This window comes from Nomascus leucogenys, chromosome 8 (assembly GCF_006542625.1).
Source record: "Nomascus leucogenys isolate Asia chromosome 8, Asia_NLE_v1, whole genome shotgun sequence".
Classification (NCBI taxonomy): Eukaryota; Metazoa; Chordata; class Mammalia; order Primates; family Hylobatidae; genus Nomascus; species Nomascus leucogenys.
The window spans coordinates 35711191-35731124 of NC_044388.1; the positions used below are offsets into that span (position 1 = coordinate 35711191).

The 19934-nt window shown below is 35.9% G+C and overlaps 1 protein-coding gene across 2 annotated transcripts in view; it reads right to left on the reverse strand.

Annotated features, from left to right (window-relative positions):
* The window catches only part of TEX15 (testis expressed 15, meiosis and synapsis associated), an 87368-nt gene that overhangs the window by 28875 nt on the left and 38559 nt on the right, over positions 1-19934 (reverse strand). For both annotated transcript variants that reach the window (XM_030816446.1, XM_003269545.2), the window contains 2 exons: positions 15044-15209; positions 7094-7331 (listed from right to left, as the gene is read on the reverse strand). In XM_030816446.1, the coding sequence (XP_030672306.1) occupies positions 7094-7331; positions 15044-15209 (404 nt within the window). The remainder of the gene's footprint in view (positions 1-7093; positions 7332-15043; positions 15210-19934) is intronic.

Sequence of the window (19934 nt, forward strand, 5' to 3'; positions counted from 1 at the left end):
ACCAGGTTTCACCATGTTGCCCAGGCTGGTCTTGAACTCCTGGGTCAAGCAATTCTCCTGCCTTGGCCTCCCAAAGCACTGGGATTATAGGCATGAGCCACCGTGCCAGGCCCTGATTTTTTTTTTTTTTTTAAGAAGTAGAAATATGAATGGAAAGATAATCCATTTTCTAGATGGAATGGGATGACTCAACATGGCAATTATGTCAATTCTCCCCCAAATTAAACTCTAAGATTACAGTAATTCCAATTAAAATTTCAGATAATCTACTTTTTTTTTTTGAGAGGGTCTCTGTCACCCAGGCTGGAGTGCAGTGGTGTGATTTTGGTTCACTGCAGCCTCCGCCTCTTGGGTTCCACAATTCTCCTGCCTCAGTCTCCTGAATGGCTGGGATTACAGGCATGTGCCACCATGCCCGGCTAATTTTTGTATTTTTAGTAGAGATGGGGTTTTGCCATGTTGGCCAGGCTGGGCTCGAACTCCTGACCTCAGGTGATCTGCCCACCTCGGCTGCCAAAAAGCACTGGGATTACAGGCGTGAGCCACCGCGCCCAGCCAAGAATCTACTTTTAAAAATGGGGTTTAATTTTAAAATGTACTTGGAAGACAAACAAGAATAGCTCAGAAATTTTTTTTTAAAGTCTGGGTTAGCAATTGACAATGATGGAACGGGACAAGTGACTTGCAATTCCAGATGTAAAAACATTTTTAAAAAGGATGGTACTGCCACAAGAAAAAGCAGAGAAAAGACCAAAATGAAAAACAGAATGAAAGAAAAAGCCTGGAGGAAGCTCAAACATGTATTAAAAATACTAAAAATACAGTATATTATATTAAAGATACTGTTTGAAATGAAGTGATTATTCAATTAATGATGTGGGACAACAGAAAAAATTAAATTCTTTTCTTAACATGTTAAATATTTAAGTATTAAAAACACAATGAAAATACTGTAGAAAGAAACATAGGCCAATATTTATTCAATCTCAAAGTGACAAGTGTTTTCTAAGAATATGTGCCAATAAAATGAAACAAAAACATATAAACTTCACAACATAATATTATAAAGTTTCTGCCCATAAACAACAACTGATTTAAAAACTAAAACCATGAACATAAATGACAGTATTTTAAAGGTTAGTACGTTCATTCAACAATCAAAACAATACTAAGAATAAAGTGGTATTCTGAACTAGATCCTGGAACCCAAACAAACATGAGTAGAAAAATTAGCAAAAGCCAAATAAAGTCTGTAATTTAGTTAATGGTGTGACAATGTTAGTGTCTTACTTTTGACAATCGTGCCATATTTATGTAAAATGGTAACATCAGAAGAAGCTGGGTGCATTATATATAACAGCCCTCTTTACTCTTTGTGACTTTTCTATAAATCTAACATTATTCCAAGCTAAAAAGTTTACTAAAAAATTAAAAACGTGAAATGATAAAACATTATACAGGAAGAAGCCTGGCTCTTAAAATATGCTTTAGTCAATAGATAATGCTCACAAGTCAACACAGAAAAGGGGAAAAAAAACCCCAAAACTGTCAAGGAATATAAATAATTCACTAAATACAGTCAGTAAATACATTCAACAGAAACTTAAAACTCAGGAATAATCATAATGAAGAAAAAAACTAAACCGATAATGAGAAACTACCACATATTAGACTGGCAAAAGTTTTTTTTTAAGTTCAGTATAATATATAGGCTTACTAAGGCTGTGAGATAACAGGCATTCTTACACACTGTGGATGGAAATGTCAATTAGTGCAACCTTTCTCAGGACAGTTGAACATTACACAATCAAAAGATGTAAAAATGTACATACTTTTGATTTCTAATTTGACACCTAGGAATAAACCAATTAATTCTCAGCAAAGAATCATTCGTGTGTGTAAAATGTACCTAAAAGGACAATCTATGTAGTATTTAAGAGTGTAAAAACAAAGTAAACTAAAAACCAAATAACTTATATCCTAACATTACAGAATTTGCTGGGCAAATATGGCAGGTCTACAGTGTAATACTATGCAGCTCCTCAAAAGGATATTACAAAACAATATTTAAGGGCTTGGAAAATGTTTATTTTATAATATAATCAGTGAAAAAAGCAAGTAATATACAAAGCAACAACATACTTTAATTACAATTATACCTGCATGTCTATATACATGAATAGATGACTAATACACATACACAAAAAACCCTGTGGTTACTGCTGGGCTTTTTGGACTTTTTACTACATTCCAAATTTTCTAAAATCCTTATCTATTACTTTTTAATATAAAAGTAAATTATGCTTAATTTGATATTTGAGGTAAAAAAAATTGTAAGGAGTTATGCCACATGAACCATTCATTTTCTGTAGATATACACACAATCCCAAGCTGTTTTCATGCAAATCAGGATACCAACTGTGATTTTAATAGTCCTGGCAAAGCTTAACCAGAGTAAATCTTTTTCTTTTCTTCCCCCCTTAGATTTCTCTTTACGCTTATTTCTCCAAGAAAAACGACCAGAATAAATCTTAACCAATTTATCTGTGGATGCCTGCGATTCTGCTATGAGACTTATTTTTAAGATTTTGAATAGCTTTTAGAATTTCAGAAAAGTTGTAAAAATAGTTCAGAGGTCAACTGGGAAGGTGGTGGAGTAGGAGGTACCAGAATTCTGTCTCCCCACCTAGACAATAACTGCACTGGCAAAATCTGTCTGGTGTAACTATTTTGGAACTCTGGAGCCTACTGAAGGCTTGCAACTTCCAGGGGAACACCTGAATAGCATACAGGTTGAGTATCCCTTATCCAAAATGCTTAAAACCAGAAGTGTTTCAGATTTTGAATTTTTTCGAATTTCAGAATATTTGTATTATACTTACCAGTTGATCATCCCTAATAAGGAAATCTGAAACCCTAAATGCTCCAATTAGTATTTCCTTTGAGTGTAATGTTGGCACTCAGAAAATGTCAAATTTTGGAGGATTTCAGATTTCAAATTTTTGGATTAGGGATGCTCAACCTGTATTATGGTTAATTTCAGTCAATTTCAGTTCTTAGCACAGTGGCAGCCACCCTTGATGCCCCATGACAGGCAGCTGTACAGTGTTCCTGGAGCAGCTTGTACATGTGTTCCTGGCCACAATTTTTGTGGGCCAGAGTGGGCAATAATAAACATATGGTATATGTATTCTCATCACTGAGTGCTGTTTCTATTAATAACAGAGGGGCAACCAGAAATGGCAGGCATTGCTGCATCAATACCATTGTTGCAAGCCCCTCCTTGCCTGGCTGAAATGACACCCAGGGGATTAAAAAGCCAGTGTCTTTTTCCCCTTCAGATACAGGAGAAGTACAGATACAGGAGAAATTAGAAAATCAGCACACAGAGGGAAAGGTGCAGGCTCAGAAAAGGCTGAGAAGTTTATACTGCAGGTTGATCCTTGGCACAGAGACAGCCTACAACAATCAAAAAACAGAAACACAAAACCACAACCAAACCCTGGGAGGAGATGATTTCCAGAGTTACCACATTATTAGATGAAATGTTCAGTTTTCAACAAAAAATATCACCAGGCATGTAAAGAAACAGAAAATTATAGCCCATTCAAAGGAAAAAAAAACCAGAAATTGTCCCTGAAAAAGACCTGATGGCTGATCTACTAGACAAAGACTTTAAAACAACTGTCTTAAAGATGCTCAAAGAGCTAAGTATGTGGAGACAGTAAAAAACAATGTATGAACAAAACGGAAATATCAATAAAGAGAAAACTTAAAAACCAAAAAGAAATCCAATAGCTGAAAAGTACAGTAACTAAAACGAAAAGCTCTCTAGAGGGGTTCAAAGGCAGATATGAGCAGGCGAAGGAGAGAATAAGTGATCTTAATGATTGGAAAACGAAAATTATTGAGGCTGAGGAACAGAGAGAAAAAAGACTAAAAAAAAAAAAGTGAACAGAGCCTAAGGGACCTGTGGGGCACTGTCAAGCATAAGAACATATATGCTGTGGGAGTCTGAGAAGGAGAGAGAGAAAAAGGGCAGACAGAACATTTGAAGAAATGAAGGCTGAAAACTTCCCAAATCTGATGAAAGACATATATATATAAACATCTAAAAAATAGGTAGGAGGATCGCTAGAGCCTGGGAGTTTGAAGCTATGTCCTTAGGGAAAAAAAGAAAAAAAAAAAAGAAAAGAAAAAAGTTTTTATTGTAGCCAGCAAACTATCCTTCAGAAATGAAGAAGAAATAGGAGGGATAATTTCCCAGACCAGAAAAGCTGAAAGAATTTATTGTTACCAGACCTGTCCTACAAGAGATACTAAAGGGAGTTGTTCAAAACCAAAAGGATGCTAATATGATACTGTAACCATGGTGTACAAACCATCTTTTTTAAGAAGACAAAATGAAAAAACTTAACCACAATTTTTAAGAGACAAGCAATATATATAATACAAATTGTGATTATCAAAAATTCAAAATGTGGGAAGAAAAGGAGATTGATGTGTATAGGTTTTTTTCTTTGCAATTAAACTGTATCAGTTTTAAATAACTTGTTATAACTACAAAATGTGTTTTGTAAGCCTTAGGGTAACCAAAAAGCAGAAATATTAAAAATAAAAAGCAATGAATTAAAACATACTACCAGAGAAAATCAACCACAAAGGAAGACAGGAAGAAAGAGTTACAAAACAACTAGAAAACAAGTAACAAAATGGCAGTAGTAAGTTCTTACCTACCAATAACAACATTGTAAACGGACAAAATTCTATTAGCACCTCAAAGAACTAGAAAAGTGAGAGCAAACCAAACCCAGAATTAGAAGGAGGAAATACATAATAAAGATCAGAGAAGAAATAAAATTAAAACTAAAAACAAAAAGATCATCAAAACAAAAAATTATTTTTTAAAAAAAGTAAACAAAATATACAAACTGTTACTTAGACTAAGAAAATAAGACAGAAGACCCAAATAAATAAAATCAGAAACTAAAAGGAAACATTATAACTGAAACCACAGAAATACAAAGCATTGTTAGAGACTAGTATGATAACTATACAGCAATAAATTGGAAAACCCAAAAGAAATAGATACATTCCTGGACATCCAACCTATTGAGACTGAACCATGAAGAAACAGAAAACTTGAACAGATAATGAGTGACAAGATCAAAACAGTAATACAATCTTCAGACAAAGAAAAGCCCAAGTCCTGATGGCTTCACCACTAAATTCTAACCAACATTAAAGAATAAAGCCAATTCTAATGAAACTACTCAAAAAAATTGAAGGGGAGGAGATACTTCCAAACTCATTCCACAAGGCCAGTATTACCTTGATACCAAAACCAAAGACAACAAAAGAAGCTATGGACCAATACCCCTGATGAACAGAGATGTAAAAATCCTCAACAAAATATTAGCAAACTGAATTCAACAGCATATTAAAAATATCATTCATCATGATCAAGTGGGATTCATACCAGGGATGCAAGGATGGTTCAACTTATGCAAATGAATAAATGTGATAAATCACATCAAGAAAATCAAGGACAAAAACCATATTATCATTTCATTAGATGCTGAAAAAGCAATAAAACTGAACATTCCTTCACAAAAAGTCTCAACAAATTGGGTATAGAAGGAATATATCTCAAAACAATAAAACTCATATATGACAAACCCACAGCTAATATCATACTGAATGGGGAAAAATTGAAAGCCTTTTTACAAGGATCTTGAAGACAAGGATGCTCACTTTTACCATTTCTATTCAATATAGTTCTAGAAGTACTAGCCAGAGCAATCAGGTAAGTGAAAGAAATAAGGTGCATCAAAATGGGAAAGGAAGAAGTCAAATTATCCTTGTTTGTAGATGACATGATCTTATATTTAGGAAAACCTAGTGTCATTAAAAAAACCCTCTTAGAACTGATAAATTCAGTAAAGTTGCAGGATACAAAATCAACAAACACTCATCAGTACTATTTCTATATGATAATAGTTATTGATCTGAAAAGGAAATCAGGAAAGCAATCTCATTTACAACAGTTACAAATGCTGCACTCTGAGCTTGCACCACTGAACTCCAGCCTGGGTGACAGAGTGAGACTGTCACAAAAAAAGGAAAGGAAAATGGAAGGAGAAAGGGAGAAAAAAGGACAAAAAGGGACAAAGGAGAAAAAGGGAGAAAGGGGAAAGGAGAAAGGGGAAGGGGAAGGGAAGCAAAGGAACACTTACCACTGGATATTTGGAAAACGCTAATTTGGAAAACTAGAAAGTACAGAAAACTATATTGTCATGATCCAAAGATTGTCACTCATAACAACTAAGCAAATTTTATATCATCTTGATATCTCATTTTTAAAAATTTAAAAAGTTAAACATGATTGCATAAGCATTTTCCCATATCTTTAAAAATTCTCCATAAATCTAACTGCAAAGGATACTTCTTATTCCAGAGACATAATATATGATACATTCATAATACACTATTGCTGGACATTTACATGGTGGCTATTTTCTTCTATAAACAAGGCTTTGACACACACACACACACACACACACACACACACACATGCATGCACAAAATAGTTCAAAGGTCCCATATACCCTGTGCCCAGTTTTTCTAAACGTTAACATCTTACATAACCATAGCAAAATCACCAAAATTAAGAATTTAACATTGATACAATACTATTAACTAAAATAAACTGCAGGAGTTTAAAAATAACTAGCTTAAACCAAAATTATTATAATATAATGCTTTAGAGGAGGGTATGTAAAACACTATAGTACTTACGATAGAAACAAAAGAGTAAAAGAAGGGTGGGTCAATTAGAACAGAAAAATATATATATATTGGGAAGACAAAGATGAAGGCTGCCTTTGCCTTTTTTTTTTTTGCTTTGTGTTGCACACCCAGGTAAAGAGGAAAGGAGAAAAATTTGAATAACGATGACAAAAATAATAAATATAATTATTATTTAATAGACTGCAGTTTAAAAACACTAACAATTTATATCGAAAGGATAATATGTTCAGGTCAATTTAAAGCAAACTGTCCATATACTTAATATTTGCTTTATGATACCTACCTTAAAAATTAAAATACTTTCTACAGTAATGCTTCGACTATGAGAATAATTCAAGGCAATATCAACATGTCTAAACATATAAATTCCAAACAGAGGATTTCCTAGTATCTTCAGTGTAGATGCTCTGGTACTTATTCCATTCTGACATATCTGGGCTACATCACTCTGGGGAAGTGCTAAAAAGCAGAAATGTTCTTCAAGTTCTCTGCAATGTCTTCCACTTTCACGCATCTCTGACCTAAAGTAAAACAAACAACGTATACAGTTAAAGATAAACGTCAACAAAATATTCAAGAAGGTACACATTTCCACTGACCACAGTTAGAAAGCAAGAGAAGTAGTGATATTCAGAGGTATTACTACACTGTGATGATAAATTAGGTTGAAAATCATCTTAGGAACAAATTCAGGATTACTTAGCCAAGATTTGTGAACATTATCATCATCCCTGGTCTAAAATAACAGGGGCTAACATTTCTTAAATGCTGCTAATGTAACCAGTACAAAGTCTTAAGCATTACATGCGTCTTCTCATTTCATTCTCAACTTCCCAAGAAGTTTTTATAGTTTATTTTGTTGCTATCGACAATTTTAAAATGAGGAAAATGAGGTTCAGAAAGTTAAATCTTGCCGAAGTAGGAAAATGACAGAGTTGGAATTATACACGCCAATTCTTGTCTGTCAGGTTCCAGAGCTCACATTTTTGTTAATTGTGTTATGGAGGGAAAAACATGCATTTTCTAAACAAAATATCTTGTCTATATCTATGTATCTCTACACATCTATAGACACAAAAACACACACACGTGCACAAATATAGTCAATTATTAGGGACATTCTCCATTCTTCAGGGATTTAGGTAACAGCTGGGAGAAACAAGCTAATATTTGATTACAGGATCTAATCTTAGGTAAAGAAAATTAGGAATCAACCTCAGAAAGATTATAATCTGAAGTATAGATAACCCCCAATTCTACTACTTCCATTACAAAACCCATTTAAACATATAAAATATATATCCCTTCCCTAAAATTGGAAGATTAGATATTCTATATGGCTTGCTCAGGAGTAGTGGCAGCAGAAATTGCCACACCAGGTGGTAAAATAGAGTGGTTCAGACACTAGGGTCCAAATGATTATCTGCAATGGAGAATCTACAGAACCTAGCAAAGGAATGTATATACCACAAAAGGAAAATTGTTCTTGAGAACCACATGCTTCCGAGATTTATTTCCTGGAACACCACTTATAGAATGTGTTTAAAGTATACCATGCACATAAGTATATTAATACTTATTTTCAAGAATGGCTCATCATTGCCGGGCGCGGTGGCTCACGCTTGTAATCCCAGCACTTTGGGAGGCTGAGGCGGGCGGATCACGAGGTCAGGAGATCGAGACCACGGTGAAACCCCGTCTCTACTAAAAATACAAAAAGAAAAATTAGCCGGGCGTGGTGGCAGGCACCTGTAGTCCCAGCTACTGGGAGAGGCTGAGGCAGGAGAATGGCGTGAACCCGGGAGGCGGAGCTTGCAGTGAGCCGAGATTGCGCCACTGCACTCCAGCCTGGGCGACAGAGCGAGACTCCGTCTCAAAAAAAAAAAAAAGAATGGCTCATCATTAACAGTAGGCAGAACCACAAAAGCAAGACTGATTAGATAATGATCACTTCTATTTCCTGGAAATGTCAGTCTTAACTTTTGGCATTTCCTGCTCTTGATTTCAACTTGACATCAGTAGATTCCGTGAACCACTAAGATCACTGTGTAAGATTCTTACACTATACATAAAAGTAACATTTGAAGGTACACAGAATAAATTAAAGATGTATAATGTAAACCCTACAGCAGGGTTTTTCTACAGTGGCACCAGGGATATTTTGGGCTAAATTCTTTTTTTTTTTTAACCTGGTCTTCTTCCTAACTACTATATCATCATAAGGGTTTCAGTGGAATGAAACAAATCTAACAATAAAAATCTAATCCAGGGCCACAAAATCCTCGTAAATTGAAGTAGAAAATATTCCCTGGAGTTTTGTATTGGTAATTATACTACTAATACTTTTTATTTTTCAGTATGTCTTCAGAATTATATTTGAAAAAAAAAGGGCCTAAATATGTTAGTAAAAAAAAGACCTATAAAAAAGTTAGTTTTTGATCTATTTCTGGCTCTAAAAATTGCATAGAAGGTTGGCTTTCCAAATTTATTCAGACGACAGGATCTAAATCACGATTTTAAATGACAGAAACTCTGAGACTCAAGACTTCCATTTCAGAAACAATAGGTAAAAACGAGCCTAAAGACTCTTTTCTGTACACAGTAACATGTAACTGAAACTGTGCCCCCAGGAATTAAAGAAACCACTGACTGGCAGAAATTCTTAAGCTTGCAGGATGACATATAAGAAAACTTACTGAAATACTCAAACTCCCTCCACTTGTAACAAGACCAGCTGAAATCATTTAGAACCATTTTGGCCAAATGAAGTTTATACACAATGAGCTTGCTGACATCACAGCCTGAATTTCCACCGTGTGTTTTATACTAACACCGTGTGTTTTATACTAACAAATTTGCACATGGGACCCATCAGGAAGCATAAAGAGACAACTGTGCATGCCCAAGGACTTTCTACACCTCCCTTTCCTTCTAACGATCACCTAAAGATCCTAGGATCCACCCCCAAACCATTTCTAATAAAACTACTGCTTTAAAGCTAGCTTGGGGAGACAGATTTGAGCTTGACCTCCTGTCTCCTTGTGAGTCTACTTGCAATAAAAGCTTTTCTTTTCTCAAAAACCCGGTATCATAGTATTGACTTCTAGTGCATCAGGCAGGGAGCTTCACCTGCTTGATAACATAACTGGGTAAGAATCTGAAGAACTAGCATATACAAAGTACTCTTTTACCAAAAGACATTAATAAGCATCAGAATCTGTGCTAAAATAATATTTATATTATCTTAAATTTTAAAAACACATAAAAGAATAATTTTCTAGAAATGTTTCCCCATGTTTTTCTGCAGCAGTACTAATGAGGGATAGATGTCAAAGTCTGTCAACTCTGAACCCTGCATGTACTTTAAGCTCCGGGGTGGAAAGCTCAAAATCAACACAACACTCAAGTATTAGAATTTGTAGTTATACTTTTGCTTGTGGGTTTTTAATTTTGGTCATTACTTTTTAACTAATATTTTATTAAATATTAAGTAAACAAATGTAAAAGACAGATGAGAAAACTCATATGATAGAGAAGCTGAGTGGATGAACTAGAACTGGAATCTTGGATATCTTTTTGTAGACCAGGAACTCTTAATTTACTCTGTGCTACCATGCTGTCTCATTTAAGCTAACTACAACAAAGTATAAGTGGTTTGGATGGAATGCCTATATCATAGTTAATTACATCATTTAGAATAGGTTCCGAGACAACCTACATATAGTAGGTAATTTTTTGTTCAATAAATAAAACTCTGGGAAGTATTTTATCTCTAAGTTTAAGTGGAAACACAAGTTCATACAAGGTATTTAGCTATGGGGTGGGGGTTGCCTAAAGTAGAGATTAAAAGTATTCAAGTAAGTATTTTTTTATAATAAAGAAAATAAAACTATTTCTTTGGAGATCTTTAAAGATAACTTAATAATTTTCAAATCCATCAGATTGCTAGTGATCAGAACTCAGTATCCAGCTGGTCCAAAGTGCAATATAAGAACCAAAACGCTGACAGCTAAGAGAAATTGGGATTCCGCAATATTTAAGAAATGTGCTAATACCACCCAGCTCCAGATATAAGACTTTGTTTCCTTTGCTGTTATAACAAATTCTCACAAACTTAATGGATTAAAAAGCATAAATTTATTATTTTAGTTATGTAGATAAGTCAGACATGACTCACTGGGCTAAAATCAAGGTGTCATCTGTCTGGATTGTGTTCCGTTCTGAGGTTCTAGGGGAGGATCTCTTTCCAGGTTGGCAGAATTGAATTACCAGCAAGGACATTTCCCAGCTTTTAGAAGTTACCCACAATCCTTGGCTCATAATCTCCTTTTTTCATCTTCAAAGCCAGAAAAGGCAAGCTGAGTCCCCCTCATATCTCTTTTTTCTTTCATCTCTGCTCTCTGATCCATTCTTCTGCCTCCCTCTTCTGTTATTAAAAGCTCCTGTGATTAAACTGGGCCCACTAAGATCACCTCGGATAATCACTCATCTCCAGGTCTGTAACCTCAATCACACCTGCAAAGTCCTTTCTGCCATGTAAGGTGATATATTCACAGGTTCTGGGGAGCAGGATGTGGACATCTTTGGGGGAGCATTATGCTGCTTACCACACGCAGATTCTGAACTTGGCCCCTCAATGATATGAGGAATTTGTTTTTCCCCACAACTCTTCCTCTGCTGTGCACAGCTTTATCTTTATCCACATCCAGCTCCCATCATGGTCGCAAGAAGAAAGCTGGTAGCAACGAGGCTTCCTTGCTCACAGCCACCAGAAGAGAAACAGACTTCACCTCCCCAGGATTTCCAAGCAAGTCTCATGCTATGTTTATTTAAAAATAACGACTAGGCTTGTACATCAATAAACTCATGAAGCAAGTGGAATTGGACAAAAAATGGTTAGGCTAATTATAAAAGATGATCTAGAACTGTTAGGAAAACTGCAGTCTACTCATTTGGCTATCCTTTTTCATACATACCCTTCTTCTAACACATATACTTTCAAAAATGCTCATTCACAAAAGCACTTTCAATCCACCTCACAATGAAGGAACAACCCAAAGTCTCATTGAATTACTACATACAACTCCAGATCCATGATGATCACATGGATGAAATGCCTTCATTTCCAATAGATCTGGATATAGATCTAAATAACCAATGTTCCTTTAGGTGACTTATGGCTAGGTTTAAATTATCTAAACCCAAAATACAATGGTGGAGGAAAAAATAAATTAAATTCTAAAAAGTAAAGAATGCTAACAATTGTCAGTATTGACCTGTCCTTAGCACAAGTATATCCTTCTGTAAAGAAGTAGCTGGGATTCCTTGCTCTCAAAATTCCAAAGGCTAGTAACCATAGCAGGAGATCTTGTTCAGACAATGGGTGAGAGTAAGAATGTCTGTCTCTTGGCAACAAGCCTCTGGGACCTTCCCATCATCCAACGCCCTCAATCTATAATGAACTTCATATAGTGAATTTCAACTTGAAACTATCAATTTCTACCCCCAGATTGCATTTAAAATACAGTCATGTGCCATAGTAGACACTTTTGTTAACGACAAACCAAAAATACAATGGTGGTCCCATAAGATTATAATGGGGCTGAAAAATTCCTATTGCCTAGTGATATCTTAGGTCTCACAATGTCATAGTGTAATGCATTACTTTCATGTCTGTGGTGATGGTGGTGCGCTGCCAGTCATATAAAAGTATAGCATGTATGATTATGTACAGTACACAATACTTGTTAATAATAAATGACTATGTTGTTGGTTTATGTATTTAGTATACTATACTTTTTATTAGAGTATATTATCTCTCCTTATTAAAATAAATTAATTGTAAGACAGCCTCAGGCTAGTCCTTCAGGAAGTATTCCTGAAGAAGGCACTGTTATCATAGAAGATGACAGCTCCATGCATGTTACTGCACCTGAAGACCTTCCAGTGGGACAGATGTGGAGGTGGAACTCAATGATATTGATGATCCTGACTCTGTGCAGGTTTAGGCTCATGTGTGTGTTTGTGTCTTAAGTTTTTAAATAATGAGTTCTAAAAGTTAAAAAAATCAAAAAACAGAAAAAAGTATATAAAGATAAAATATTTTGTACAGTTGCACAACTATTTGTGTTTTAAGCTAAATGTTATTACAAAAGGGTCAAGAAGTTACACTTTTGAAGTTTATAAAGTAAAAATATTACAGTAAGCTAAGGTTTATTATTGAGAAAATTAAAAAATACATTTAGCATAGCCTAAGTGTACAGTGTTTATAATGTCTACAGTAGTAACAGGTATACCATATAGCTGAGGTGTATAAGTAGGCTACACCATCTAGGTTTGTGTAAGTCCACTCTGTGATGTTTACACAATGACAAAATTGCCCAATGATGCATTTCTCACAACATATTCCTGTCAATAAGCAACATGTATCTTTACTGTATAAACTTAAGTAGTTCCACTTACTAGGCAGAAAATATTTAAAAGGAGTTATTTGGGAAAGATTTAATGCAACAGATTTGTGCTTTACCACATCTTTATCCCCTGTTAAATCTCATTCCTTTTAAACCCATATTCACCCTAACTTTGGAAGGATTAATTACCTATTTCAAGCTAATCTTGCAAAGCTGAACTGTGAAACTAGGCCACAAACAGAGTGATTCTTTTTTACTGAATCTGAATTTTCTATGATGAGAAAATCATGTTTCTTGGGTCTAAATGGGAAATGGTCAAGGCACTCTAATATGCTGAGTGTTTGGTAGAAATTTTCTCAAAAACTACAGCCTCATGAAACACAGGATCTGTGCCCCAAGGTACAGATTATCACCAACCTCCCATTTGGGAATACTGGAGGGGTGGGGGTCCCTCACTGCCCTCTTCCCTTGAAGTAAATCCATATTTTAGAATCTCTTACCTACAAGTACCCCTTTCCCAGTACCAAATTCAGTTCCAGTTGGGTTATCGTTGACTTCAAGTACAGAAACCCATTCAAACTGGCTTGTGTTGCCAGACTCAGTTTTGCACTTTGAACACAAAAACAAGATACAACTCAAAATATACTAGGAGAATGAGACACGAATCAATATATTGTAGTAAGTACCATAAAATGAGTATAAGTAACTATGGGAAACAAACGAGTTTTTGTCTAATTGGGCAAATAGCTAAGAAAACAATAAATCCTATACATGTTGGTCATTTACGATGTTTTAACAGGCCCTATCACTGGGTACTTGTTCTAACTTTTCTGTAACACTAACAGGGAGAAATAACTTGTTTGAAAGGACAAAAATTTTAATGTCCAAAATAAGCAAAACCAAAGAACAGTGTCAGGAATTCATTTTTGATCAAAGTGTTTTTCAGCTTGGAAGTCATAGGATATACCCAGTCCTTTTTACCTACAAAGCTGTGTTTTTTAGAGGAAAGGCAATATACCACAACAAATTCTGTCATTCCCATTAATTCCAAATCTCCAAACAGACACCAAGTGTGGCAGCATGTCTGAATCAAGAGGAATCAATTCTAAAATAAACAAGCCAAAACATTCCAAAACGAGTTCCACATGTGGGTCTATCAAGCTCTAGTTAGGTTTTAAGTTAAAGGAGACAAGTTAGAAGAAAATATAGGAATGCTAAATTGTGCTTACACAAAATTTATACCTATAATTAAAAATGCTTACAATGAAAACTTTGCATATGCTCTTACTCTTATCAAAATGACAATAATATGCCTTCCAAAAAAGCTGGAGAAGTACTTTAAAAATTATGTGTGAGAAATGGCATCAACATAGAAAGAACAGGTCTAGTGGAATAACTGGAAAACAGCTGGCTACAATCCTCCCAAATTAAAACATCAACCCAATCTCTTAAGGGCTGGGTTCAAGAGTAAAAAGAAGTTACTTTTTGATTACTTCGACTGCAGTTTTACATTATCTAGGAGGTGTGAGGGATCTACAAATTGGCTGCTTAATAAAGGTGCTGATGCATGTTTCTGAAAAATTTATCAAGGTTAAAAAATTGGAAGGAGGTGTCTGAAATCTCACTACATTAATACATAAAACTAATCAAATCTCACACTTGGCTTTCAATGTTACAAAAGACTATGAGAATGTAACAAAAAATAATCTGGGTTTTCTTAGTAATAACTTACTAAATCTCAAATGGTAGAAATGAATTAGCATAACACTCCATAGTAAGAAACACAACAAAATCTCAAACACATTTAGATCATAGTAACTTACCTCTTAGCAGTAAAATTTTTTTCCAGTTCCTCATTGTGAACCAGTTTTGTATCCCCAAACTGCCAAAACGACTGCAGATCACGGCTTACATCAAGCCTGCACTGGTTAAGAGTATCATGTATAAAACTATACTCTCTACTATTGGTGTAACAAGGTGACAAGTAAACTAAAGGTAGAGAAAGAGAAAGCAGTTGTATTTAAAATGACATTATTGGACATCTGTACAATGACAACTGTATCTCTAAGACACAAAATAACTAAGTACTGGAATTTTCATTAACAACATAAAAAGACAACAATTTATATTTAAGGTTCTACAACAGTAATATAGACCTCCTATACTTGATATAAGTGAAAATATGAACCATGATTTTCTCCACATACCTATTAAGAGTTCTTAGAAGTTGACACGTACAGATATGACAGTCCCAGAATTTTCAACTTAAGATGTTGCAACTCTGACTGTACAATGCACATCATTACATAAACCTGGCAGCTACTGTTAGTGCACGAGTATTTGCCAAGTAAAGATAAGGCAATCTACACATTAGAAAACGATTGGGTTATTTTGATTTGCAGAAGTGCAAGAACATGTGTGTAAGATGTTGCCTGATACAGTGGCATGTGAAAGAGGATACAGACTTTCTTAGGACAGTGAGCATCTCCAGCATTGTTGTAGTAAATAGATGCATAAAAGGATAAAATCCTGTGGAAGTGAACTCAGAGGAAAGCAAGGAGCAAATACAATTGACTCTGTTATTTGTGGTAGTTATATCCTACAAAGTTCCCACCAACATTGAGTCACAAACACTGTGTCACAAACTACTGTTCTTGGGGGAAAGGAAAGGGTTAAGTTACTGTGGGCATCTGGTCAATTTTTTTTTTTTTTCCTTAGAGACAGGATCTCCCTCTGTAGCCCAGGCTGGAGTGTAGTGGTATGATCATTTCTCACTGTAACCTCTAACTCCTGGGCTCCAGCGATCCTCCTGCCTCAGCTTCCTGTGTAGCTGGGACTACAGGCACAGGCCCAACATGCCCAGCTAGTTTTTCTTTTATTTTTTGTAGAGATGGGGTCGCTATGTTGTCCAAGCTGGTCTCAAATTCCTGGGCTCAAGCGATCCTCTCCAACCTTGGCCTCTCAAAATGCTGGGATTACAGACAAGAGCCACTGCGCTGATCCTGGTCAAATTTTTGACCACCAAAATGCCGTCTGCATTATGTAGATTCTTCTGCCAACATCTTTATAAAAGAAGCCAATCTCATCAGTTTTGAAAACTTGTTCTTCCATTTTCCTATGTGACATTTAGCTGGTTATTTTAAAAAATTCTTCCTTAACATCCTGATCTGCAGAACCCATCTGCCTGCAAGTTCAATATTTTTCATGTTGCATCTACTGCCTTTTGAAATGTTTGAGTCAAATAGCACTAGCCAAGAAGGGTTTAACATTTTCCTGACTCTGGGTAATGTGACCTGAGTTCCTCTGGCTTTTAGCTTCACAACAATGCTGCCCACTATGTTTTTTTTTATTAGCCATAACAAAATCTCATGAATCTATAAATTTAGCTGCTTTTCTATCTTTCCCAGAGTTTCATCATGCACTACAGATGTTACCTTAGCACTTTTTGGTGAGGCCTGATGTACAGATTGGCAAGTTTCTTCCTCCTCTCCCTGGAAATACATTAACATTGAACTCAGGCCTGAGTGAAGCTTACCTAAAATGTGTTTTCTCTGTAAGGCATATCATAACCTTCTTGACCTTAGGAACACTAGACCACACTTCAGCATTACACTTGGAGACCATTTAAAGTACTGAAATCACCAACAAAAATGTTAACAATTGATATGGTTTGGCTGTGTCCCTACCCAGATCTCATCTTGTAGTTCCCATCATCTCATGTGTCATGGGAGGCACCCAGTGGGAGGTAACTGAATCATGGGGGCAGTTACTCCCATGCTACTCTTGAGATAGTGAGTTCTTATGAGATCTGATGGTCTTATAAGGGGCCTTTCCCTCCTTGCTAAGCTCTTCTTTCTCCTGACTCCATGTGAAGAAGAACATGTTTGCTTCCCCTCTTCTGCCATGATTGTAAGTTTCCTAAGGCCTCCTCAGCCATGGGGAACTGAGAGTCAATTAAATCTCTCTTTTATTAAAAAAAACAGGACTAATACAACAACGTAGCCCCATCACTAGGAAAAGAACACTTATTGCAGTATGAGAGCTGAAACAACAAGGCAGAGCATGGCCTCATTTGACCTTAAATGAGAATGCATGCATTGGGTGACTCAAATTCTAGACCCCTACGTGCATGTCTGTGAAAGCATTGCTGAGTATCAAGTTCAGACAAAAAAGCACTGCTGACTGTTGATTGTGAATTTTAGCAAGTAGGAAATTCACAAACATGGAATCCTCAAATAATGAAAATTGACTATACAGACGGTTTAAGGCACTCTCCATATAAATGAACCTAATTAACAATTCGCCCCTTAAATTTAGCTTAACAGAAGTTAACATAATGACAAAAACAATATAAAACACTATAACCAGCTGATTTCAGTAACAACTCATTCCTCATTCCCATTTTTAATTCTATTATTGACCCCCAAAATGATTTTCATTTTAGTACTTGTAATAATTATTACAAATTTTGATAGTTTCGTAACATATGATGTAGAAATTTTGATAGTTTTATAACATATGATGATTTTGTGGATGTATAACTTTTTATTTTGAAATGAATCTAGATTCACAGGAAGTTGCAAAAACAGTACACAGAGGTCCTGTGTACCCTTAACCCAGTTTCCTCCAGTGGAAACATGTAACTATAATCCAATATCACAACTAGGAAAATGACGTTGGTACAAGCCACAGACCTTATTAAGACTTTACCAACCAGTTTTACATCCACTTGTATGATAGTTCTATGCAATTTTATCGCATGTAGATTTGTGTAACAATCACCCTAAGATACAGAACTGCTCTATCACCAGAGACATCCCTTCTGCCACTCCTTTATATATTTTTTCATACTGAAACTCTCCCACACCCCCATTCTCCTACCCTGTCCCTAAATCCTGAAAATTATTACTCTCTTCTCCGTATGCATACTTTTGTCATTTCTAGAATGTTTGTAAATGAAATTTTGTAGTATGAGACCTGTAAAGATTGTTGTTTTTTTTTTTTTGCTTAGCATACTGCCTCTGAGATTCAACCAAGTTGTTGTATGAGTAGATTGTTTCCTTTTATTGCTAAGTAGTATACCATGGTATGAATGTGCCATAGTTTGTTTAACCATTTACTCATTAGAAATTTGGGTGGTTGTCAGTTTCTGGTTATTACAAATTAAGCTGCTGTGTACATTCATGTATAGGTTTTTGTGTGAACATCATTTTTTGTTTGCCAGGGAAAAATGCCCAAGGGGAGGATGGCTGGATCATATAGCAGTTGCATGCTTATTTATTTTATTTTTTGAGACAGAGTTTCACTCTTGTTGCCCAGGCTGGAGTGCAATGGCACGATCTTGGCTCACCACAACCTCCGCCTCCCGGGTTCAAATGATTCTCCTGCCTCAGCCTCACGACTAGCTAGGATTACAGGCATGCGCCACCACGCCGGGCTAATTTTTGTATTGTTTTTAGTCAAGATGCGGTTTCTCCATGTTGGTCAGGCTGGTCTTGATCTCCCAACCTCAGGTGATCCACCTGCCTCGGCCTCCCAAAGTGTTGGGAATACAGGCGTGAGCCACTGTGCCTGGCCTGTGTGCTTACTTATTTTTTTAAAGATTGGGTCTTGCTATGTTGCTCAGGATGGCCTTGAACTCCTGGGCTCAAGCAATCCTCCTGCTTTGGCCTCCTGAGTAGCTGGAACTACAAGCACATGCCACTGGGCATGGCTGCATGTTTAGTTTTTAAAGATGATGCCAAATTGTTTTCTGGAGTGGCTGTGCTATCTTACATTCCCTAATGGCAATACACGAGTGAGCTGGTGTCTCCCATCCTCACCGGCATTTGGTACTGTTATTGTTTTCTTTTTCAGCTATTCTAACAAGTATATAGTTACATCTCATTGTGGTTTTCATATGCATTTCCTTAATGGCTATGATGCTGAACATCTTTCGATAAGCCCATTTGCCATCAGTGTATTCTCTCTGGTGAAAAGTCTATTCATGTCTTTTTCTTGTTTTCTAACTGGATTGCCTTTTTTTTTTTTTTTTTTTTTTTTTTTTTTTTACCTATTGAACTTTGAAAGTGCTTTATATGTTCTAGATATAAGTCCCTGCTCAGATAAACGATCTGCAAATGCTTTTTTCCCCATTCCTAGCTTATCTTTTCACCTTCCTAACAGAGTCTTTCGCAGAGCAAAAGTTTCTGATTTTCATGAAAGAGAATTTCTTCTTTCTTTTATAGTTTGTGTTTTTGGTATCATGTCTAAGAACTCCTTATCCAAGCTGAGATCCTGAAGATGTTCTCTCATGTTTTCTTCTAGACGTTTTATAGCTTCACATTTTACATTTAAGCCCAAGGTTCATTCAGAATTATTTTTTGCATGAGGTTATGGTGAAGTTCAATTTTTTGGCCTCTGGATGTCCAATTGCTCTAGCAACATTTCATGAAGACTATTTTTCCTCCACTGAATGCACCTTTGTTAAAAATCAATGGGAAGAAAATCAATTGAGCATATTTGCACGGGTCTATTTTCGGAATCTTTATTCTGTTCCACAGATCTGTGTGTCTATTCCTGTGGTCACACTGTCTTTCTTACTACAGCTATATGCTAAGGCTTAACAGTGGATAGAGTATTTCCATATACTTTCTTCTATTTCTAAATTGTTTTAGCTATTCTAGTTTCTTTGCCTTCCCAGGTAAGTGTCAGAATAAGCTTGCCTACCTATGA